Source organism: Lates calcarifer, linkage group LG23 (assembly GCF_001640805.2).
Source record: "Lates calcarifer isolate ASB-BC8 linkage group LG23, TLL_Latcal_v3, whole genome shotgun sequence".
Lineage (NCBI taxonomy): Eukaryota > Metazoa > Chordata > Actinopteri > Centropomidae > Lates > Lates calcarifer.
The window spans coordinates 10,162,788-10,187,798 of record NC_066855.1 but is presented as its reverse complement, the minus strand read 5'-3'; the positions used below and the strand labels follow the sequence as shown (position 1 = coordinate 10,187,798).

Here is a 25,011-nt window from a genome sequence, read left to right as displayed (position 1 = left end):
CTTTCTCTCCTTCCCTCTGTCCACAGCAAAAGAACTATCTTGTTAATCCAACAGGGGAATTCCTATTGTGCAGCAGACCTTTGGAAGCCCTGGCCATAAGGAAGGTTTCACATCTTGAACATTCACATTTTGGATGATTTAGGGTCACCGCACTTGTACGTGTGTGTGTGAGGTATTTGTATGTAGGTGTGGAAACAAGGGTGCTGAAAGTTTCTAATGGGGTTAGACAGACACTTGAACTTTGATAGAGTGCATTTTTGAGTCAAAGGTGCGACTGTAGACTGGGCTTCTCTCCTCTTTTCTGCTGCTGATTGGAGCACAAAGAGCATTCCTCAGCTGTGAATCACAGGACAAAGGTCACTGACTCAACTCCAAATTAGCACTGGACCCTCTTTGATTCAGGGGCCTCTCCCATGTTTGCACACATATATGCAGACACATAATGCACCACCAGTCCCCTGAAAAAGAGACCCCCCATTTATTTAGGTATTTTCATCTAATATAGTCCAAACCATGTGCCTCCTCTTACTGTTACGTCTGGGAATTCCCAAAGAAAGTCGAATCCACTGACTGCTGCACCTCCCTGTTGTTTTAAGAACATTCAGACCAAAAATGCAGAGGGCACTGCCTTCAGACACACTACACCTTGTAAAAGATGGTGCCTGTTTCCCTGCACCACTGAGGCGTGTGCACCTGACTAAACGCCAACAGGCTCTCCTGTAGCTTAGGGAGAGGAGTGTTAAGTCATAGCGCAATAATATTGTTTTTAGTTCGCGTGTGATCAGGTTCACAGTAACCACCGTGAAAAATAAACAGCGGCTGTTCAGATTTCAAAATGTGTGCAGATGACTCATGTGAAGCCTGAGAAAATGTTGAGGTGATACTTTTTGTAACAGCTCAAATCTTACCTGACAGGTAGGTTTTGTTTAGGGAACTCTGTGAGGGATTTTGGTGGTCTGACCTTATCAGAGTACATGTATTTAAATGATTTGCAAAATCAAAAATATACATTATTTTTCTAAAAACCTACATGATCTAGATACCTAGATGGGTATTTGCTGATGTTGTGTCACAATGGAATATTAATTTGGTGTGAATAAAATTAATGTCTGAGTTCCACATAGCTGCTTCAGTTTCAGTGTGTTGGTATTGCACATATTAGTTCACTCTAACCCCAGTCATGGCTTACTGGGACACTTAAATAGAACAGAGCCATTGTTAATGTTATCAGTAACATGTGTTTTACCTACAACAACAAGTCAAAATGGTTGCTGTGAAAAAGACCTATTATCAACCATTTTTCAATGTATGTAATACAATACAACTTGTAATCTGAAAGTTGCGATCACTTTTCAGCTCATTTGATTATTATCATCAGACAAATATAAATTGTAATAATTTTAGGCTCCACAAGTTAATTTGACACCATCATAACCGAAACTTCTGGTCAGTTGCTCTTGCTCTTCTCTTCCGGCCCCTTTCAACGGCTGAGAATCTGAATCTGTACCCTACTGTTAATATATGTGCACCCATGCTACTGTCGCTGTGCAACACTGCCATCTGCAGGTGTAGTTGTAAAAGTGTGGAGTATTAAAGGTACACTCTTGCACTCTTGGAGGTTCAACATAACTTTTATGTTGTAGTGAGTAAAACCATCATCTATTATATTAAAAACCACGACAACCTGTGCATCATACTGTCACTTTCTGGTAGTGATTACAACTAAGTGTTTTACATAATGAGTGGGGAATTGTGTCAGAACTTTAGAACTGTCCCCAGCTGTAGATGCAGAGCTCCATCTGCTGCTGAATCCCTTTATGTTACGTTCGAATGGCAGATGCATCCCTCACCATCTGTATGACAGACACAAAAAGAATTACATCTCAGATTTCTCTCAGCCCTGCTGTATCATACAGCTGCATACTCCACCAAAGACCCAGACTGTCAGACTCCTCAGCCAAACAAAGGTAAGTGCTCACTCAGAAGGACTACTGCATCTGATGTTAATGCACGGCCACAACTAAGCCTCCTCAAAAACACAAATGACGAGAGACTTTATTGAAAAGCGCCTGTCACCCCTTGACCTTGTCACTGAATTTGTTTCCCAACCATTAGTGTCAGCTATTGAAACTTCCTGAGATGTGCCAGGACCTCATGTACAATGAGTACATCCTTGACCCAGCAGCACATGTGCTTCAAATGCAGATACAAAGGTTCAGGCTCTCTGCATTGATTAAGTTCAGGGGGGCAACTGGAGCTTTGAAAGCCCTCCTCCAACCTGAACTGTGCTGAATTAATCATAGAGCATCACTGACTGTTTTGTCACAGTGCTGTTGACAGCTTTTTACTACCCTCACTGTCACATCCCCAGTTAAGTGTTCAATTATGTGCCATCAAGGGCCAAAAGTACAAGATGTATGAATATGACATGGATATAAATTTTCATTTCAGGCAACACATAAACTTATTTCATGAATCAGAGCAGTTTGAGAGAAAAGTTGTGATATAATGTAGAATTGAATTGGACACCTACATGCTTTGTTTTAACCAACAGAACCCAAATACATCAGAGAAACTGCTATAAGATTAATGAACATTGTATATGTTATGATGTAAACAAAATTTGAAACTTTTTTTTAATATATATGCGTGTGTGTGTGTGTGTGTGTGTGTCCTTAAATAGTGAGTGGTGTGTATTTTGGTAATCCTTGACCTAAAAAACTTCTTATTAAGACATAATGAGTTTTTAAATGCCGCATAAGAAAGCTCCGTAGTCTTTTTTCACACTGTACCTTTAAACAGAACCAGTTTCCAGCGCGCATGCGCAGGTTGTGTTTAGTTTTCGCCAACCTGAGGAGCTGTCTAGTGTCGCTGCGCTAGGAAATCCATCGTTGCCAGTTCGTGTCATGTTTTCAGTGTAACAGCGGGGCTTGTTTTTTTAATAGAACACAAGGAGACACCACCACACAGTGCTGTCAACGAAGTCTACGTTTGAAGGTGCTTAAATTGCCGTGGGAAAAGACCAGTAGGATCAACAACAGTACAAAGTGGTTGCTCAATGCCCCCTAGTCGGCAGGAATAGCCTTCCAGATCCCACATCTCACCACATCCATGTTGACTGCGGCAGCCTTCGCACGGGGTCCAGGGCTTCAAACACCACAACCCCTTTGTTCTTCTGTGGACAAGATCCGGTTAAATTGTAGCGGCTTGTGGACGGACCTTGTTACAATGTACATCCCTGTTTCAGTCTGAGGGATTGTTTACGCGTTAAAATGGCTGCTGAAATGGCTTTTGGAAGAGAATGGTCTTGAATCAATGCAGTAACGTTGAATTACCCAGCAGACGCCAAACTGCAAGTACGCTAACGATACACAGGCAAACAAATTATGTTTTAGGTAAGTCACAGTGTTCAGAGAGTTAGCTCCTTTAGCTTTAATAGATGATTCGCCGCTTTTTTAGTAGGTTCTTCCAACAAGAGGTTGGGTGAAGGGAATTCCTCCCACTCCAAATCTATGCATGCGGTTAACCAAGCAGCTTTTATAAACACTTAGCTAACATTGCATTTTCTTAGCAATTTACTCCAAAGCTTTGTAAGGAGGCTTAGCTGAGCCTTAATTTGAGTATGCATAACACTCAACGAATATGCAGGACTTCTTTGTTATAATTGAAACAGCCTGAGTAGCCGAGGCTCTCTCCCAAAGCAGACCTAAAAGGCCCCGGTCTTTTACTCGGCTCGGTCGACCTGGGGTGAAAAAATGGATCCTGGGGGTAAATGTAAGACTAAACTCTTTCTTTTTGGACCCAAAGTAGCCACCCACAGCGACCTGCGGGGTATCAACAGATACTTGGTGGTCTATGTTTTGTTTTACTTTGTACTGTTCACTCACGCCTCCCCGGCGAAACCGTGTGACAAGAACTGCCTCTCTGGAAAATGTATAAACGGATCCTGCATCTGTGACCGAGGATGGGTTGGAGACCAGTGCCAGCACTGCCAAGGGAGGTTCAAGTAAGTGGCCATGCACTAAATCTTTCGCTCCACTTTTAAATCTGAGGCCAACGGCAGAATATTTATAGTGTGATTATTGTGAGATTTCTTATGATATTCATTATAGAAATGGTCTGAGCCACCCAAAGTAGGTTAGGCTCAAATCTGATCTAGTAGTAGCTGTTTTCCATCAGTGGAGATCATTTGCACTGATCAGATAGACCTGTGTGCACCCATCTATTTAGGAGATGGGTTGCAGTTGTAGTGAAGATAATTGCTTGCATGACAAAAATCAAAACCCTTGTAGAGGAGGCTGACTGTTGACCAAAACAAAACTATATTTTTGAATCAGATAGCAGCCTCAGCAGACCTGTTGAAGATGCAGGGCTTATTTCCACCGATTTGTCTGATGTGATACACATTATGCATGGAAATTATTGGGTTGAAAACATTAGACACAGTTTTGGGAACTGGGAACACAAATCTGCTATTTTTAGGTGTGTATTAATCTCAATGCTGCGATTGGGGGATTATTCTCTTTATTGACAAATCCACTCAATAAAGAGATAAATTGTTTGGCCAGTAAACTCAAAGAGATTCTGTTTAGTATCAGAGAACGTAAAGAAAAGCAGCAAAACCTTGCAATTAAAAATTAATTTGGGTTAGTAGATTAACCGATTGTTAAACTAATCATTTGGTGAAAGTTTCTCACTTTGTCTGTAGCCTCCCTCAGTTCCTCAGTGAGTTGTAATTTATCTATGCTCACTGGAAATATATGCAAGTATTAACCACACATTTGATGCTCATTTTACCTGATTTTATGCTCAATTTCTCTGATGTTCTCTTCTGCACTAGAAGAGAAAATGATTTACACTTTATGTCAGTGAGATGAGTAAATGAATGACAGCCATTACCTTGTCCTATCTGCATATGTGAGCATGGTCCAGACGACCAAGATTCAACCATGTACTTTCGTATTGACTTAGGGCCCGATGAGTTTAGATTCTAGATAAAATCCTCAAACAGATTAATTCCTTTTGGTTTTGTGAGAGACAGGAGCCCACACTGACACTGGGGAAACGTCTGCAATCAAATGATTTTGCCCTGAAGCGTATGTGGTAATAGTATTAATTATTCCTAAATTGGAGGAATATGCCTGTTGATCAGCACAGGTAAACAGACATGGACAACCTGCAAAAGATGCAATGAACTAAAGTCTGAGTGCAAGGAAAAGGCAGGGAAACAATGACAAGTGACCAAAGAATAAATGTTCAGACTTCCAATAATAATAATCCTAATAATAATATTTATCTTGATTGTGGCTCTTGATAGGAACATCTAATGGCCTTGCAGTACAGCTGAGGTGCACCCTGTGGTACAGAGGGGCCTTGATCACAGTAATTACCATCGCTCCTGATGTGTCTGAGGTTTTGTATAGGTTGTCATCAGACATGTTGTCAGGGAATAACCTCCCATCACCCTAGAGACAAACTACTGTAATGTGAGACTTTAACTCTTAGTGTCTTTGTGTGAAGTAGAGGCATGAACCCAGGTTAATATGTGATCAATTACACATTGCTGCCCAGCACCATAAACAAATTGTGGCTTCCCTCATAGTAAGTGTGAAATCCTGTCTTGACAGTTTCATCCCAGATCAATTTTCGGACATGGACACAGCCCAAACTCAGTGCTGGGTGCATTCTGCTTGGTGTTTATATCATAAGTGTTCACAATCAGCAAAGCACAAATCCAACTTTAGTAACTGTAACTAGACACTGAATAACCTGTAGATACACCTCATGCAAATCTATTATAATGCATGCTTTTGTAATGTGAGTAATAAACAATGAACAAAACAGAGTTTGGGATGATGTTTTAAACTACACGTTTTTAACCTTATCACATGCATGATAAGGATTTAACCTTATCACATGCATGCCATTGTGTCTTTATGAGATTACAACCCATCTTTAGTCCATTATCCTGTCAAAACCTCTGAATTGAAAGTAATTTTATATCATCTAAAACAATTGTAAGGGACATGAAAGGGAATACAGCTTAGTTCCTGTGTCACTCAGACCACCCATCAGAGCCCAGTGTGTGCGTCTGCGAAGCCTCAGTCAGAAATGAAAGAAGCAGGGAAGCTGTCTTTTTGTGGTGCCATAAAAAGTCAGGTCTGAATGTTACCAGCTGACAGATTCTCATTGTGTGGATTCATGGATTATTTGTCTCAACTTTGAAATGCAAATGAAATTTATCAAAGTACAATCTGTTGCAAGCCAGAAAATGCATCACTGTGTCAAGAGAGTGTTTTTAGGTGATCTGTCTCCTCATCATTTTCAATTCATTCAGGGTGAGATTGCACTGTTCTGTGGGTGGGATATGTGCAACTCTAATTTCTTGTGATATGGGACAGTGATGAATGTCCATTTAAAAGTCATCTATCTTTGTTACACGAGCTACTGTGGTCTTTCGTGTGGAGAATTGAGATTCGTTGCTTGCACATTTTTAGAAATTAGAAAGCACATCAAGTTCCACAGTTGGTGTCACTGAAGATGTACAAAAGGTTGGTGCTTTTACATCTCAGTGTAAATGGAAAACTTGCAGATTATCCATTGATCTGATCACCAGATGAGCAGTCTGACTCATTGCTGGCTGTTTCAGGGACAAACAAACCAGGAAAAATCAGGAAAAAAGTTTCTGACACAGGGTTTGAGATAATGTTTTTGATGAATGACAAATTACAGTTTACATTTAGAGATAAACATATTTCTGAAGGTATGGGCACTGTAGCCTCACAGGAATTTAGTTTGTTCTCCATGTCTGCATTGTTCTCTCCCAGAGTAAAAAGATTTGCGGGTTAGGTTGATCTAAGGGTGACTATAAAAGTTTCCATAGTTTGCAGTCTAATACTGGTGACCTGTTGAGGCTGTACCCAATCTCTTGACCAATGTGAGTGGGGATAGGGACAGGCAGTCCTCCCAAACCCTGCACTGGACTTCTTACTTCTTCAAAAATAGTTTCAAACAGCAGTGTACAATCATCTATAAGGTATCCGTTCTACCAGAGCAGATTCACTGTCTCTCGGGCATGAGACCGCAATGTAACAAGTGGGATAATTACATGTGGTCAAGGATGTTTTCCAGTGTTATGGTTTTAACTAAGAATGCTTCTTTCTTAACTGCAAACAAATTTAACACACAAGTTGACTTTGAGTTGAAAGAAGTCCACACATGACCACACTGTAAGAGACAATGACAAATAACACTTGAAGACGAAGCTGGTGATCATACGCATCAGGAGGAGGACTGTCTGATATGATTTAATTGTTTGTTTTGTTTGATATGTATTTCAGTCACTTGACTTGAAATTGTCCACCTGAGCTAACATGTTACTGTCCTGACTGTTCTGAATTTTGTTATTGTGTTTCAGATTGATGGAGCCCTCGGGATACCTCACTGATGGTCCAATCAACTACAAATACAAAACAAAGTGCACCTGGCTCATTGAGGGCTAGTAAGTAGCCTACTTTTGTAAAGTAGTATGTTGTACTGAAGCTGAGCATGCGCAGCCAAATTTAATTCTGATGTGCAAACCGATTGATGCAATTAAAAATCAAGCCGATCAGCATCTCTGTTGATGGCACTATGCTTGTGTTGCTTACGCAGTGTAATGTAAAGCTGGGTCTGACGTTTTGAAGGTTCAGAATATTTGCATGATGAGCTGGAGGACCTGTTGATGCTTTTAATTGTCATGGAAACCAGGGCCACTGTGAGGACAGAGCTGTTGGGGAACTTTATTAGCGGGAAGAAAACAGAGAGATGCCTGGGGTGCTAAAACATTTTGTAAATGAAGACTTATTCCCTTATTCCAATGCATTAAATGATCTATTTAACAGCATACTGAGCAATGTACTTCAAAGTAAAGTGATTTGTTTGTCCTTTTGGTGTCTTTTGGCTAAATTATAATTCATGCACAGGGTAAATATTTAAATATATTGACAATATAATAATGATTCTTGAATGTGCTTATGAATATAAATAGAGTACTTTATTAGGTTTTTTTGTTCAGTTATAGAAAGACAGGCCTCAAGAATGCAATTACACTGAGAAAAAAGCAATCCATCACTAGTGCTATCCACTAAAACAGCTTTTAAACTTTGGTCTTGTCAGCAGTGATCTAAAGAACAAGAACAGGTTTAGACGTTTTTCAAATGTTTATCCATGAAACCTAAACCATTCTTTCTTGTTGTTTTTTTCCTCCCTCCTGCAGTCCAAACGCGGTTCTCCGGTTAAGATTTAACCACTTTGCCACAGAATGTAGTTGGGACCATATGTATGTCTATGATGGAGACTCGATATATGCTCCTCTGGTTGCTGTTTTCAGGTAAGAAACTCCAAAGTGAGAGAATGAATTTTATCTGAGCTAGGTCCATGCCATACTACAGTCTATTGATGTTTTATAGTGTAGTACATTGTATCATGGAATAATTTAAATCAGCATCTTTGTGGGAGCAGAGAAGAGTTTTTTCCCTGATGGAAGGGACTAATGTGTGTTAGAGCATTGATACTTTAGGGCTGATACTTATGTTTTCATTATAAACCATCAAATGGGTACTGCATGTTCGATACTTTTCTAAATGGATGTTTTTTTAAGACATGGGTTTTAGGAATTTGTTTTTTTGCCTGGTTAATTTATACTTTTTCATGTAGCATGTGCCTAGTTATTTGAATTTAGCAGCGCTGTGAGAAGGTTTTTTTTTTTTTTTTTTACCTTTTTCTATAGTGGTCTCATTGTGCCAGAGATGCGAGGAAATGAGACGGTTCCTGAGGTTGAGACAACTTCAGGCTACGCACTACTACACTTTTTCAGTGATGCTGCCTATAACCTGACAGGATTTGAAATATTTTACTCGTAAGTATCAAGGCTCTTCATTCTAACTTAAGCCAGAGGCAACATATTTCTGCATGCTACATTTCAGTAACAAAAAGACTGATACAAAAGCTTTTCTGCAGGACTTAAAACCTGCTTCACCGATCAATGACTTGCTCAGTAGTTCTTCATTTATTACCAATCTATCTATCCCGTTCACCTTTGTCAGGAGCTAGCTTAAACTCATTAACCTTCCCAAGTAAAGGTCTCTAAATATATGCATGCAGTGTTGGGTAAATGAAAACATCTTTCTCTCCAGGATCAACTCTTGTCCCAATAACTGCTCTGGCCACGGGAAGTGCACCCCTGGGAACTCGGTCGCCAGCAGAGTGTACTGTGAATGTGACAAGTACTGGAAAGGCGAGGCCTGCGATATCCCCTACTGCAGGAACAACTGCGGTAGCCCCGACCACGGCTACTGCGACCTCACTGGGGAGAAGCTGTGTGTCTGCAACGACAGCTGGCAAGGTAAAAGTCGGCTTTGTCCCAAACCCACGCAGTTGCTCCAAAACATTAAGATGATTGAGAATGGCCCAAGTAGAAATACATCGTTCAGCATTTCCTACATTCAAAAACACCTGACGATGATTCATATGTTAAACACTTTTGCAGTCTCAGGCAGTAAAAAATGCTGTCGCTCCTCCCATGTGCGCTGCGGTGATTATGTAGTAAGATGTAATGAAGAATGTGTTAGCAGACAAGTGTGAACAGCTGTGTTGTGTTGTGTCATAATGTTGGTCGGCAACACGTTGATAAGCCCTGTGACAGTGTGTTATTATGTGCCTCCAGCTGGAGGGAACCAAAATGCTTTCACGTGATCAAACTTGACAGAATCATTAGCAGAGACACACACTTTTTTTTCATCCCAGCCTTCATTCAGACAGTTTAACATACTCACACCTCCGTGCCTGTCATGCTCAGTTAAGGAGTGGTCATGCTTTTGTTTTGGTTTTGAGAGCGCCATGCTTGCTCTTCAACATTTTTAGTGACGAGGTATGAAGATATGTGTCACATGCTATTGAAAAATTCCATCCTTAAAGAGATTTAATATTAGATAAATATAGGTCTTTATTTTAAAACAGTGCAGCTGTGAAGAGAAATCAAATTATCTTTATTTTGGAGATGTTGAGTTAAAATCTTGTTTATTTTTAACATGTGCCCTCAGCTTCTAATTTCTCTCTCTTTCTGTCCTGTAGGTCCAGACTGCTCTCTAACTGTGCCCTCAACTGAGTCCTTCTGGGTCCTACCGAGCGTCAAGCCCTTTGGCACATCACTCGCCAGAGCGTCCCATAAGACCGTGGTGCAGGAGAAGGTCATGTGGGTGGTGGGTGGATACACTTTCAACTACAGCTCCTTCCAGATGATTCTCAAGTAAGTCACAGCATAGCCTGTTCCAAGGTCATGATTTTTCCTCAAATGAAATTCTCAGTGATTTATACTGTTTTAATACTGTATTTATCCTTACAGCAAAAGGTATTTTATTGCAATTATGTAATTTGTTTTCACAACAGATAACCGAACCACCCTTTAGACAGACACATCAACTTTATTGCCATTTACATGTATTGACTTTTCTTCCCACTGATAAAAATACCAGTCTCAGATAAAGTCCTGACCCTGCTCGTACTTTCAGTTCTCATGACCATCAAGAGGAAGTGCTGAAAAGCAGGTGGCTTCTCAGAATATCTATTACGCAAGTCCCTTGAGAAAAGACCCAACCCAGTGTTAGGGCTAACTGCTCTTAGCTGCTCTTTGTGTGGTGTACTTTGTGAAACATATACAACATGCAACTAGCTAAACTGAGGATTCTGTAAAAAAAAAAAAAAAAAAAAAAAAAAAATGCAGAAAATGAAAATGCAGAACTGACTCCTGTCCTCAGTTGTGTCCTGGCTCAGAGTTATTTGACATTTCTCCTCTTCACTGCTTGGACAAGCTCCCTCCATCTGCTCAGTGTTTGCTCATCACCACCAGGTGCTATTACCCCTGAGGAAAATTGACCCTGTGCTCCAAAAGCATCTTGTGTAAATCACCAATGTGTGATGACATGACTGGGTTCCCTGTTTTATTGTGAATGCCAACAAACATTCATTTATTTGTGTAAATCAGTGTGCAAAACCTTCAGGTTAACAGTGGTACTGTTTATGACTGGTAGACTAAATGAGTACCTTTTGTGTTCCTTGTTTTAATCAGCTCACCATAAGTTAAAAATGAATGTATGTGAAGTCACAGAGGAACTAAACGTGTCTTTTCTGTGCAAATTTTCAAGTGTGTAATGATTTGTTGCTTTGCTCTGCAGCTACAACCTGGAGAGTGGCATCTGGAACACAGTTCCCATCAATAGTGGCCCCGTGCCAAGATACGGCCACTCTCTCGCTGCCTACCAGGTAAACCCACGTACACAGATGTGCTGCAAACTCTCAGTACAGAAAGAATTTAGAAAACCACAACTGTTAGTAGGAGGGAAGGAGAATTAGATGGGGTGAAGTAGCAATATGCTCACACAGAAGGAAACCACAACTGTTGCTTTTGAAGGGAAATTGCTTATTTTAACACGTCATCTTAAGAGAGCTAAGTGTTGTAATCTATTTCAATCACAGAGTGGAGGGTGACTTTTTAAAAATCTCCATATTTCAATACCTATTAGTATAAAGACAGTTTTAATATTTGAAAGCTGACATATTCCCTGTTTTAAGAAGACCAAGCTTTTTGGGCTGGGGTTCTATGAACTGAAATTGAAATGGAATTTCAACTAAACACGAGCTTCTTTAAAAGGCATGTTTTACATCATGTTTTCATACCCTGACTCTCTGCAGGCTTGGTTAACATAGGTACATCTCGAAAAAACACATCAAAATCAATCTTTCCTCCTCCTATCAGGATGATATTTACATGTTTGGTGGGAAACTGGAGGCCGGCTGGGGGAACGTGACAGACGAGCTGTGGGTGTTCAATGTGCCCAGTCGGACGTGGCAGCGGAGAAACCCCGTGGTTGGCCCTCCGGCCCAGGCTCAGATTTACGCTGTGGAGGGACATTCAGCCCACTGTGTCCTGCTGGAGGGCGGCGAGGCCATCATGCTGGTCATCTTTGGCTACTCCCCCATCTACAGCTACATCAGCAACGTTCAGGAGTACAACCTGAGTGAGTCACAGCGTTTGTAGGAGGCACTTTGTTACATTGTTGGAAAAGGTCTCTGCTTGAAACGTTAAACTTAAACACAACTCATGGACTTTCATCATTAATGGAAGTGTTAGTGAAATAAATAATAAATGAAGTAAATTTTAAAATTAATTGCAGATCTGAAGAGAATCTGACTTGAATTTCAAATGATTCTACAAAGAAGTAATTTCACACATAGCAATTTTTTTATAAGTAGCACTGCCTCTAAGTATTTGAAAGATCCCCAGTATCTTTAATTTGCAGTAATATTTAATATATATATTAATTATTCAACACTAAGCTCAATTTCAAAGCCACAGCAGGCGAACAGAGTGTGGTTTTTGGCAATGAGAGATAACGAAACCACAAGCCATAATTTCCAGGGTGATTTGGAATCTTTTTTTTATTAAAATTTTTGTCTACTAGAAGCTAAGGAGCACTGTGGCCTGTTTTTCTCTTGTCAATGAGATGTGACAATTTAAAAAATAGAACAATCAAAACCTAGAAATTATTTTAAGCCCTAAGCATTCCTGCCAATCTGTTACAATCAAGATTTTAAGCATGGAGAGCCTAGCTGTCTCCAAATGATTAAGATGAAAATGTTTCATTGGATTCCCATCATTTGTTGGGATGAAAAAATGTTTATTTGATTTGAAGGACAGTGCTTCTCCTGTACTGAATGCTTCCCTTATATGCTTTCTTGTCAGGATCCAACACGTGGTTGGTGCCTGAGACCAAAGGTGCCATTCCCCAGGGAGGTTACGGCCACAGCAGCACATATGACAGCTCCAGCAGCAGTGTGTATGTTCATGGAGGCTATAAGGCACTGCCTGACAACAAATACGGCCTTGTTGATGACCTCTACCGCTATGACGTTAACACCCGGACATGGTAAATCAACAAGCACACGTGCATACGTACTCTGCCTTCTTTATTCATCATGTATTCTAGTCTGTGTCTACGTGACACAACATGTTTTCCTTGTTAGCTTGTCCTTGACACACTTGTCATACAAATGTTCTAGGTTCATCCTCAGAGAGAGCAACTTTCCACGGTACTTGCACTCGGCTGTACTCCTCAGTGGCACCCTGCTCGTCTTTGGTGGCAACACGCACAATGACACATCGCTCAGCAACGGGGCCAAGTGTTTCTCCGCTGACTTTCTTGCCTATGACATTGGTAGGACTCATATTATTCTTGAAACCATGCCCCAATTTGAGTGGTGACCTCTCGAGTGGTGTTATTATCCAGCTTGGAAAAATATTTGTCAAAATCCGCTCTCTTGTCACTTTATCATCCCATTAAAGACTGTGAAAATTACTGTCTCTTACATGAAACTACTTCAACTAGTGAATTACATGTGTATCAGTCAGAATTAAGTGCGGTTGAAGTGCTTTCACACTTGAAACTTTTCATACTGATTTTAAAAATGCTTTTAAATAGCACATAATGAGGTCTTAAGGGCAATTTTTTAAAAGAGATTTTTTAGCCTCTTTCATCATCACCTGCATTTTCATAATCATCCACTTTATTCTCAGCAGAACCAATAATTATACAAGTTAATGAAAATAAAAGACAGCACTGAGCATGTAGCTTAAATTTAGAAAAATGTAATAAATAACATGAAAGCTCGCAGACTAACCAAACACTCTGCTACATATGGTCTCCTGTTTTCCTCAGCCTGTGATGAGTGGAGGCTCCTGCCTAAACCAGACCTGCACAGGGATGTCAACCGCTTTGGTCACTCTGCTGTGGTCAGCAATGGGTGAGTTTTTCTTCTTCTCTTCGTCTCTCATATAAAACACACTGGACAGGTGTTTCCTACACTGAAAGCATCTATAAAGCTTCAGTCATCAGTTTTTTGGCCAAGTCAGGACTGTCTTGAAATGACCAAGTTAAAAAAACACTGTGAGACTGCAAGTTATTTTCCACTACTTGAAAAACAAGTATTCATTGCAATGATACAGAAACCTAATCCATTAATTTTTTACTACATTGCTACTTTTCAGACACAGTCCTCACATCACCTTACCTGCCTTGTAGTTATTATGACTGTGTTGCATGTGTTTGCGTTTGCTGAGTGTTTTTTTTCCGTCTTGAGAATTTTATGAAGCTAAAACTACAAAGAATACCATAATAGAATTGTCACCTTGATCTTTATGTTGTACCTTATTGTTTACCCCCTATCCTCATGTTCATTTTTCTTCACTAGGTCCATGTATGTGTTTGGGGGGTTCTCCGGTGTGCTGCTCAACGATGTGCTTGTATACCGACCCCCCAGCTGCCAGGCCTTCCTTGCAGAGGAAGGGTGTGTGAAGGCAGGGCCGGGGGTCCGCTGCATCTGGAGCAGAGGCCGCTGTCTCCCCTGGGAGCCCAGCATGGCTAATGGCAGCCTCACACCTGCCCCATTCTGTCCCCCTAAAGCTGGTGAGAAAGACATCCAGAGCTTTCATTTCTGGTTGACTTGACGTTTCCAGATCTGCCATAGAATGATACATACTCCACTTTAAATACACAATTACAATTTTCCAGTCTATCTGCTTTTCCTCACCCCTTTCCTCAGAAAAACATAAAAATGTAGTCTCACTGAAGCTACATTACTCTCTCTGTCTTTTTAGCTGTGAGTAGTGTGCTAATTATGAAGATAAATTCTTACGCAACGGGATATCCTTCTTTTCAGTTAAACCCATGACCTAGATACTTTTAAGCTGAAAGTTACAAAGACAGTTTTCTTTCACACATTTCTACACTTACAGAGCCACTTAAAAAGAAATACAAAACCTATTTGGACCAAATACAAACACAGACACTCATTCTTATACTCTGTTGTTCCTCTTTGTGTGTATTTTTAGTCACAGTGGACGAGCGGTGCTACCGGTTCTCAGACTGTGCCAGCTGCACAGCCAACACCAATGGGTGCCAGTGGTGTGATGACAAGAAGTGCATCTCTGCCTCCAGCAATTGTACATCTGTAAGTGGTCCAGCAGAAGGCGTCAGAGAGCTTCTGTTCTTGTGTTAAGCTCCCTGAAACACTCAGAAAAATGCATATGCACAAAAACATTTACACTTTTTGTCAAAGTTTAGAATATTGGTATGATATTGTATCATTATTACTTGCATAGTGATACTAGTACTCCATAATCCATAATCCATTGCATCATAGGACAAAGAGGACCATGTTTTTATTACTATGTACATTGATTGAACAGATGAATGCTTCTTGACCTGTCTTTAAATTTTAACATTCCTCCTGTCTTCTCTGTTCTCTTCTCTCTTGTTGTAGAACGTGAAGAACTTCACTGAGTGCCCGGTGCGGAACGAGCAGGTGTGCAGCAAGCTCGCCAACTGCAAGAGCTGCTCGCTGAATCTCAACTGCCAGTGGGACCAGAATCAGCCAGAGTGCCACGCTTTGCCTGGTACGAAACACACTGGAACCACGAACCAGTTCCATACACACAAACACAGTGTCGTATGAAAGCTTTGGATTCAAGGTTTCGGTATGAATGTTAGAAATTGATAAGAATAAGCATTTTGCAATGCACAACAATCACCTACATTGTTCACTGGTGGTGTCATTCATTACAGTGAATGACATTCAGACCTAAAGGGAATATTGAAACAAATATTCATAAATATTTGCTTTGGCTTATTTGACCTACTTAAAAGATGATAAGTAGTAATTTAAGTAATTTCACTAGAAATTAAGTTTTCCTTTTGCCTGTGTGCATCTTATTTATACATAGCATCTTTTATTTGCAGAGATGTACTTTCAAGATGTCATGCTGATGTTTATCAGTTCTGGCAGTGTATTTAGTTTACCTTTCATCCTCTACTCCCCCCTCCCAAATGTTGACTGTGGCTGAATGTGAAGAAATGTTGCTGTCACTTTATCCATAATTTTCAGTTCATGAAGCCTTGTCGCCTAAGGGCTTGTTGCAGCAGTGGGAGCTGCAAATCATATCTGTGTGTGTGTGTGTGTTTGTTTCTGATGCCTGAAAGGGAGGTTCTGCCTGATTCACACACACATAAATGTATACATCTACACGAACATCATTTTTATGAGAAGTACTAAGTAACAGACAATTTGGTTTCCAAAAATGAGTCTCATTCTCCCAATCTCTGTAAGGCAAATAAGTGCAGATGACACTCCTGCTAATTTTTGACATGCACACACACATACACACGCACTAAATCCCTTGTGGTTTTGGAGAAAATGGACATCCTGCAATTCGCTTTCACGGCTGCTTCTTGTTCTCTACCTGTGGTCTGGCACCCCCTGTTGAGCAGTATTTATCTAATGTTCAGATTTAATGATTTAACATTTTTTTCTTTCGAGTTCCTGTAAGTCCTGTCAAAGTAGTTTTGTTGTAAAGGCTGGAGGAGAGTAAATGTATGTTTTCAATAACATGTAACATATCTTGGACCAGTGTTGTCATCTTGTCATCATACTACACTTTTATTCCAGCCCAGCAGTGCACTGAGGGTTGGAGCCAGGTGGGGGAGGCCTGCCTGAGAATCAACTCCAGCCGTGAGAGTTACGACAATGCCCAACACTACTGCAAGAACCTGAATGGAAACATCGCCTCGCTCACCACCTCTAAACAAGTGGACTTTGTGCTTGAGGAGCTCAAGAAGCTCCAGCAACAAGACAAGGTAAACATGAATACATAAATGAAACAAAACAGCTGGAATCAGATTTACCCTCAGAAGCTTTGTGATTGGGTATGCAGCTTTCAGCTCAGTGTTTAGCTGACGGGAGAGAACAGGGAGTGATTATCTGCTAGTTGAGTCTGTCAGTAACTCTGTCTTATGAATTCTGAGATGATTTTCTCCTGATCAGTTTTACTCTTGTGTACGGCTCTGTTTTGTCTGATTGTACCCCTCCTTTTACTTCATGTAATTTTTGCCTTTTGACTGTTTTTCGTGAAAGTGTTTTCAACTGGCAGCGCAGCAAACTGTTTGACCATGACGCAATTACAAGTAAACATCAATGCCAAACAGAGATACTGCACCTGATGAATCTGACTGTGATAATAGCATCTCCCTTAGTGCTTTTTGCTTTGAGTTGTTTCATCCATAGTATCATTTTGTTAGTCACAGTTTCTACTGTTTGCTTTATATAACAAACCAAATGACTCACTGCCTGCAGGAACAATCATAAGCACTTACAGTGTCCAAGACTCTCACTGATAAGTCTGCTGTGTTTGTAGTTTTAACTTTGATCAGAGTATAACTTCCAAATTTCTTTATATATTTTATGTTTTCTAATCCATAATTAAAAAGCACAAATATATCAACACATCAATGGAAATCTGTGATGCAAATTCAAAATGCTTTTGTCAGTTTGTGGCATTCGACTAGCCTCAAGATCAAATGTTAAGAGCTTCTAGACTCCACATTTTTTAGACCCAGACTTTGATACTCTTCACCTTGAGATGTCCACTCTGCCCAGCAGTATAATTGAGAAAAGGTAAAATATAACTCATAAATGATGATTTGTTCATGGAAAAAATATAAATAGACCTTCATCTTTAATAGAAACACTCGCCCTTTCCTCTCACTGCAGCTACATATCCTTCTTGTGCTGAGAGAAAATATTTGCGTCTACTGATTATTATAGTTTGGTCATGCCTCCCGTATTCATAAAGATTTCATTCGTTGTCAGTCTGCTGGGTTGAAACCAGCTTGTTTGTTCCGAACAAAACCTTGATATGCCATTTCCCATCATTTTCCCATTACATTAAAAGTTGAATCCTGAAGGCAAATAAGTAATCACATCTGTGAAATTATTTTCAGTAGACTTTTAATAGCATCCTTGGTTCGCAGGTGTAGATGTAGTAACTATTCATTTCTCTAATAGCACGATGGAGCAGAAAGGAAGGCGCAGTTAAAAATTTCATCCTTCGTTTGAATACCTGGTGACTTTTTGTGTTTAGCCTTTTGCCGTGTGTCTCCACAGCGGCTGTCTCCCTGGGTGGGCCTGAGGAAAATAAACGTGTCATACTGGGGTTGGGAGGACATGACCCCCTTCACCAACAGCAGCCTGCGCTGGCTGCCTGGCGAGCCCAGTGACTCTGGTTTCTGTGCTTACCTGGAGGAGCCTCAGGTGTCAGGCCTGAGAGCCAATCCATGTACTGCAACTGCCCATGGGCTGATTTGTGAAAAAGCCACTGGTGAGAGACACCAGCATACACATACTACATGAATATGTTATCTTTTTTGGGAAGAGTTTAACATCACACAGGAGTTATAATCTTCTTTGTCATTTCCTGCACAGGAAACCCCAATCAGAGTACGCGTCCATCCTGTAAGAAGCCGTGCTCGCTGCACACCAACTGTGCTAATTGTACCAGCCAGGCCATGGAGTGTATGTGGTGCAGCAGTGCGCAGCGCTGCGTCGACTCCACTGCCTATGTCATCTCTTTTCCTTATGGCCAGTGTCTGGAGTGGCAGACTGGTGATTGTGTGGGTAAGTGTCTTTTACTGAATTTAATCTAGATGAGGCTTCTTTCAAGTCTGTAGCTGGCATTAAGGTGGCCCGGCACTAAGCCTTCCCAGATTGGCTTTTGTAAGCAGTCAATATTCATCACCAAGAGAAAGTTGGTTAAGGGAGGAAAAGAGCTTAAAGTGGAAGGTGTTTGTGTCAGAGGGAAAATGGTATTAGTTTCCCGTGATTGGCTTTGGAAGCTGTTTTTGGTTTGTAATGGCCAATTACTCTCGCATATAGTCACCCCAACTGTTAGATTTCCCTGTTGACCAAGCTGCAGATGGACTCCTTACCATTAGATGGCTTTAAGTAGTTTAGAAACAGTCGTGCATCAAGTAACAGCTTCAGAGAGGGCTACAAATTCTCTGTGACTGAGAGAAGAGCATGTATGAATAAAATCTCTTGCATATTTTAAGTCCTCTTGAACCCTTGTTGTTGCAGCTGTGTAATTCATTGATGGGCCTTTTGTGCTGCAAAACTGATTACCCTGTAGTGCAGTTATATTTTTTTGTGAATACCAATGTCAAGGTTAAATGTTTTAGATCCCACTTAAGCTTTCATTAAGAACATTACGTTTACATGTTAATGGGATAGACCAAAGCCTTGCTTAAATGAAAATTAGAAATAAGCTCAGGGGGCAGTGTTTTAACTCCATAAATGTAACGACCAATTTAAATGTAAATATTATCTAGAGTAAACTTTGCTTCTATTGCATTAACAGATTGTTAATAACATTACAAAGTTCTTAACATTAGTAACTGTAAAAAACAGTAAGTGAAATACTCACTATTATACTATACCATTTAAGGATTGTTTATGCTGCCCCCACCAAGAAATTTGATGGAAAATGCTTTAGAGCAGTGGTTCTCAAACTGTGATCAGGACCAGGGATCCAGGGATCACAAGATAAAACCGAAAACTGTTACATTCCTCTTATCTTTGTGATATGCTATTAAATAGTAGGTAGTTTTAACTTAGATAAACATGTGAACTTTAAAGAACCGTTTCTGTTGGTGTTTTCTTGACGATTATGTCCGAAGGTGAGTCACAGAGGTTACACTGTTAACAGTGTTTTCACTGCGCATTGGTAAGTTGATCAGAGAGCTCCTTAGTCTGAAGGTCAGTTGTAGCTGTTCAGGTTGGGCCGTGATTTATGATTTTATTTATTATACTTGCAGTTGTGTCAGATCGTAAAAACATCTCTGATCAGTTTAGTGAGTAACAAATTTAGGGAGCCCAAGGGTACGGTCTCAAATTCTTTTGTGTCTGCCAGTGCCAGGTTAACACAGAGGCGTTTCAGGACTCTGTGGATATTTGTCTTGAGGAATTTGTCCCTTTTGGCATGAAGGACAGAAAAGGTTGTTCTTATAAATTCTCTCTGCATTTTCCTTGGTCTCTGTTTGTTCTGTCTGACTTTGCTCCTTCACATTCACTCTCAAAGTTTCAATCACCACTTCTGTCTTGAATTATGTCACCTACTTCAGCCCTTTCCTCCTCATTTTCAGTGCATAGTGATGTGTGCTTTAGGCTGAGTACACTGCGTAAATGCACTTAAAACCACAGACCTAAGAGAAAGTACTCTAGTATCACTGCCTGCAGGGACACCTTGAAAGGGCAGACTGTGTTGTATTTGTTGCTCTTAGTACTGAATAGTCTAATTTTGCAAAGCTGAGGTTGTTAATTGTGAGATGCTAATAACTGGTAGTAGTTTGTTTATTTCATGTGGGGAATAATTCATTATTTATGGCTTTCACCTAATCATTTCTACCTGTTGTGTAATTCTAATGCTTCAAAACACATATTCAGCGTCTGTGTAGCCATCTTAGCAGATCAAACATTCAAACTAGACACATGGTCATCTGTGCCATGAACACACTGTCCATTTGTTTCATCAGGATGGGTCAAAAAGAAAAATGTGAATCCCCTGAAGCTGTATTCAGTTCAGACAGAATTTTAAACATGCAAGGTCAAGTTGACTTTCCCTTTTCTTCAGAGCATTTTCCTTGGTCCTTGATTTAATCTTTTATATTGGAACTGGCCTGTATGCTCCCTATACCAACTCCACTGTCTCTGGTTCTGCAGCTAAGCTGTCAATATAAAAGTAATTAACTGGTAACTTCTGTTAATTGATCATTTCATTCATTTTTCAAGAAAAAATGCCAAATTTCAGGATTTACTGCCTTTTGTATCGCATAGTACATGACAATAAAATTCATCTCTGGAGCAAAGTGAGCACTTTGAATATGTCACCTTGGGCTCTGGGAATTTATATTGTCAGTTTTCACAATTTTATGACATTTTATAGATTTATTTGACACATTGAGAAATATAATTGGCAGATTAGCTGATTTTGAAAATTAGTCATCAGTTTCAGCTCTAGTCTAGAGACAGCTGTTAAAATTAGAGCAGCCTTATGTTGTTGCTTGATTAGTTTCTTTTATTGTTTGATTTTATTGCAAATGAATCCATTAGCAAATACTGCGAAGTAATCATACTGAATCTCCTCCATCACAATATTCACAAGTATGCTTTTGTTTTTAAAAACTAGATTTCATCATAGTTCAAGAGACTGGCCTGGCCTGACTACATCCTCTGTGCAAAACAGTAATACTTGAGAGACAATTTGAAAATGTCAAGGAGAGCAGTTAGGATAGAGAAGAAGCATTAAAACTTCGTTTGAAGATGATCTTTGTGTATGATTCCAACATGGTTGCAGGGGCACTTGTTGATTTAAAGCAGTAATTGTCATCTGTTGATTGCTGGGTGCATTAAAAGACACGTCATTCTGATCTTTTTAGTCTTGGTACAATCCAGCAAAAGCATTTTTCAAGCAGTGAAACAAACTGCAGACACAGATTAGATTAAATTAAATTTAACCATGAGAGACATGTCACGGGGCGTACAGTAACTTGATCTTCCGAGTTTGACCTCAAAAGTCACATTTTGATATAATTTGCAGCTGCAAACAGATTTGAATTTAAACTCATTTACATGTTAAATTGGCCTTCAAAGCTTCCATAAATAAATATTGGCTTGTCAGTGCTGTCAGAGAGAACCTGGGCCAGGAATAGAGCTTCTATTTGCTTGGCTGGTGAAAAGTGTTAACAGTGGGTGAAATGAGACTTACTCTGCTGTACTGACCCAGTCACAATCACCATCCAATTTATGTTACAGCTGCAGGCATCAGATTTAGTTGTTCATGTTCACATGTATTGATTTATCTGTCAAAAATCCAATGCGAAAGGTGTGGGTTTTGTTATTATGGCAGGTTTGGTATTTCAACAAAAGTCCTCACCCAGCTGCTCCTTCTCTCAGAATGGTATGTTCCTGAGAAATGTGCCACTTACGTCCTGTCATCAAAACAAACTTAAATGGCCTTACTTTAGTCTGATTGCTCTTGCGTTGTCATGGTTTCGCATCCATTAGCAGAATAGCTGGAGATTTGTTTGACATAAACTGAGGTAAAAGCACTCAATGTTTGTCTCCTTAAAATAGTAGTGACATTTTCTCCTTTAAAGTGTCTGTCTGGCAGGCAAGTGGCAACGCTGAAACTTGTCAAGCAATTTAGTTGCCCAAAAGTTCATCCCTCAACTGACAAAACAGCACTGCTGCCCTGGCTTACTGAGTTTAGAGCAAGGTGCCACTTCACGCATCACATTTAAACCTATCATCGAACTTTGCTCAAATCACAAACTTTTTGCTGGCTCTGGTTTGCTGACACATTTTCTGTCTCATTCTGTGGTTCATTCCCCCTCCCCATCAACTGTTTAATGCTCAACATCTGTCTCTTATCCTCTTATCTGCTCTCAAAGCTGTCGTCCTGACAGCTCACTGGATAACCAGTTTGTATCTCAGTGTAAAGAACATTAATACTCCTTAATCTGCAGGTCATGTAGAGGCTAACAAATGATTCAAATAGTGTGTTAAAAGCGACATCCTTCAGGATTTTATTTTCTGCAGAATTGCACCTTTGCTTTTTCTGCTGTTGTTGGTTTTAAGGTGACTAGCTAATAAGTGCTGAAATGAAAAGAAATGGGCAGATGTGGCTAATAAAGGAACATAAACAAAAAAGCAGGGGAAAAAACACAGAACTTGCTGCTGAGAAGTATAACACAATTCTCTTCTCTCCTTTAGCCCAGAACTGCTCAGGCCTGCAGACATGTTCCCAGTGTTTGGAGCAACCGGAGTGTGGCTGGTGTGGAGATCCCAGCAGCACGGGGAAGGGTCTGTGCATGGAGGGCTCGTACCGGGGGCCCATGAAGAGAACGGCGAAGCAGGGCCAGCAGGGCCAGTCCCAGGACATGAGCCTGGAGCCGGGCAGCTGCCCCAAAGACAAGGGCTACGAGTGGGCCTTCATTCACTGCCCTGGTAAGGGATCCACTTCCTGCCCCTCTTACTGAAATTACAGATCATGTGCCATAAGTGTATCTATGTGAGAGGTTGTTATTACCTATTGACTATCACGTCTAGTTTAAGAAGATGTTCTTATCAAGGATTCCTGTTACAGTTTCCCTATGCAACTAATCCCTCCCTGCTGACTCCATGCAACCTTATACTAGTATGCCATTTAATGCTTTCATCATGGGCCAGTCTATACAACCACGTCATGTAGGATGATAATATACCCACTGCTAGTTGAGAATGTGAGGAGGGGGGCTCAGTGGCTCAGGGCTATCAATAATATGAAAAAAAAAAACCTCGAGAAATATTTCATTTTGTAAAAGCTCTGTAATGATTTAAAAAAAAAAAAGAAAAGAAATATTATTCCCTATTTCCACGGAAATACTGTTGTGTTTACTAGTAACAATCTGTTACGGTGCTCAGTGCTACACAGTGTACTTTGGCTATAAAATCAATAAAAACAAGGTTAGCACATGAGTCAGTCTTACATAAAATAAACACTTCTTATTTTTATTTTCTCTCCCATTGGATGTGCAATTTGTAATTCCAATATGACACACAGATGTAGGTTCATTAAAAGTTGTAGCCATTAAAACTATTTCAAAAGGCAAGTCTGATTAAATAATAATTTACATAGAGTATGACATGGTACACACAAGCTACTGACAGCTTTAATGGGTCTATTTATTTTCTGGAAAGCAAAAACAACAGCCCAAGATGTTGGCTGTGTTGGGCTGGTGTCAAATCCTAGCTGTTTACTAGCTACAGGGAGGATGATTGAAGTGATTGTGTGAATTAGTCACAAAATATTCAAATATCACTCTGTAAAACAGGTGCCTATGTGACTTGTAGGCAGATGAAGATTGTGACTGTATGCATGTTGGCAGAAATTCACCCATCTTGTCCCAAATCAAAAACCGAAAATCCATGTTTGTTCTAAGTTGTGTTAGCCTGCACTCTGCCCCCCATTATAACCCACATTGAGGATATAGAACCCACGGTGGCCATATGTGATATTCATTTATTTCCTAAATATCTATTTGAAAGGCAGTTGCAGAAAGTTAAAGCAGTGAAAATGAGTCTGACCTCTTTCTGTGTTTTCCTCAGCATGCCAGTGTAATGGCCACAGCACGTGTGTGAACGGCAGCGTGTGCGAACAGTGCCGTAACCTCACCACCGGTCCTCACTGCCAGACCTGCATGCCTGGTTACCACGGAGACCCGACCAATGGTGGCAAATGCCAGGGTGAGTGACGCTGACACCACAGAAAATTGCTTATTGGATTTGCTTGTTATTGTTTTGGTGAGGGGGTCAACTGATGTTTTAGCTCTAGACCTCCTTAACCTTTTCCCAGTCATCAGTATACATTTCATTCCAATTAATAACAGATCAACAAGTTTAAACAAATACAACTTTTCTGTTTTCCTTTATTTTGTGCTAGACCTGCTGTGTGTAAATGATAATTAAGCTTTTAGTAGAAAACCATCTTCTTATTGAATTCCAATTAGTCTGTAGCATGATAAACCTACAGTAATACAGCATCATAGCCAACAGAGGGCACTATTGTGTGTTGATTAGAACTAGTTACAAATAGTCTGTCTTGTTTGATTAATGAAAATATTACTCCATATGTTGGCTTTAATCAAAGGCAAAATAGATGTCTAGTCCTTGCTGGTTTATTTTTTGTTCTCCAAGTCAGTGACAATGAAATGTCAAGATTGATTTAAGTGCTTTCCTGACACTGGAGTGAGTGTAAGCAGATGTGGTACAATGTGGGAACAGTAGGCGAAGTTGAAGGTCAAACACTCACCTCTGGTTTTATTGTGGTTTTTCCATCCAGAAGGCAGAGCTCTGTAGAAAAAACAAAACATGACTTACATTGATTTTAGATTAAGGAACATACGCACAAGCATGCTTATACACACACAGCTGGTTAGCTGGGTGAGGAGAGACTTTTTGATTAGTTTTCAGCAGATATAACTTAATTGTTTTACTAAATTTCAAGGTTGTGGTATTCAGGTTTTTCCTCTTTGGATATAAAGATGTTTT

At 40.2% G+C, this 25,011-nt stretch overlaps 1 protein-coding gene across 1 annotated transcript in view; it reads left to right on the top strand.

The window, feature by feature from the left end:
- Nucleotides 1-2,824: 2,824 nt before the first annotated feature.
- The window catches only part of atrnl1b (attractin-like 1b), a 59,493-nt gene continuing 37,306 nt past the window's right edge, over nucleotides 2,825-25,011 (top strand). Inside the window, exons 1-19 of the mRNA XM_018698737.2 lie at nucleotides 2,825-4,006; nucleotides 7,418-7,501; nucleotides 8,258-8,371; nucleotides 8,771-8,899; nucleotides 9,177-9,385; nucleotides 10,114-10,288; nucleotides 11,214-11,301; nucleotides 11,795-12,056; nucleotides 12,782-12,965; nucleotides 13,099-13,253; nucleotides 13,755-13,839; nucleotides 14,287-14,501; nucleotides 14,927-15,045; nucleotides 15,358-15,490; nucleotides 16,540-16,727; nucleotides 18,034-18,247; nucleotides 18,352-18,543; nucleotides 22,696-22,929; nucleotides 24,070-24,207. Of these exons, the coding sequence (XP_018554253.1) occupies nucleotides 3,756-4,006; nucleotides 7,418-7,501; nucleotides 8,258-8,371; nucleotides 8,771-8,899; nucleotides 9,177-9,385; nucleotides 10,114-10,288; nucleotides 11,214-11,301; nucleotides 11,795-12,056; nucleotides 12,782-12,965; nucleotides 13,099-13,253; nucleotides 13,755-13,839; nucleotides 14,287-14,501; nucleotides 14,927-15,045; nucleotides 15,358-15,490; nucleotides 16,540-16,727; nucleotides 18,034-18,247; nucleotides 18,352-18,543; nucleotides 22,696-22,929; nucleotides 24,070-24,207 (3,169 nt within the window). The 5' untranslated portion in view covers nucleotides 2,825-3,755. The remainder of the gene's footprint in view (nucleotides 4,007-7,417; nucleotides 7,502-8,257; nucleotides 8,372-8,770; nucleotides 8,900-9,176; nucleotides 9,386-10,113; nucleotides 10,289-11,213; nucleotides 11,302-11,794; nucleotides 12,057-12,781; nucleotides 12,966-13,098; nucleotides 13,254-13,754; nucleotides 13,840-14,286; nucleotides 14,502-14,926; nucleotides 15,046-15,357; nucleotides 15,491-16,539; nucleotides 16,728-18,033; nucleotides 18,248-18,351; nucleotides 18,544-22,695; nucleotides 22,930-24,069; nucleotides 24,208-25,011) is intronic.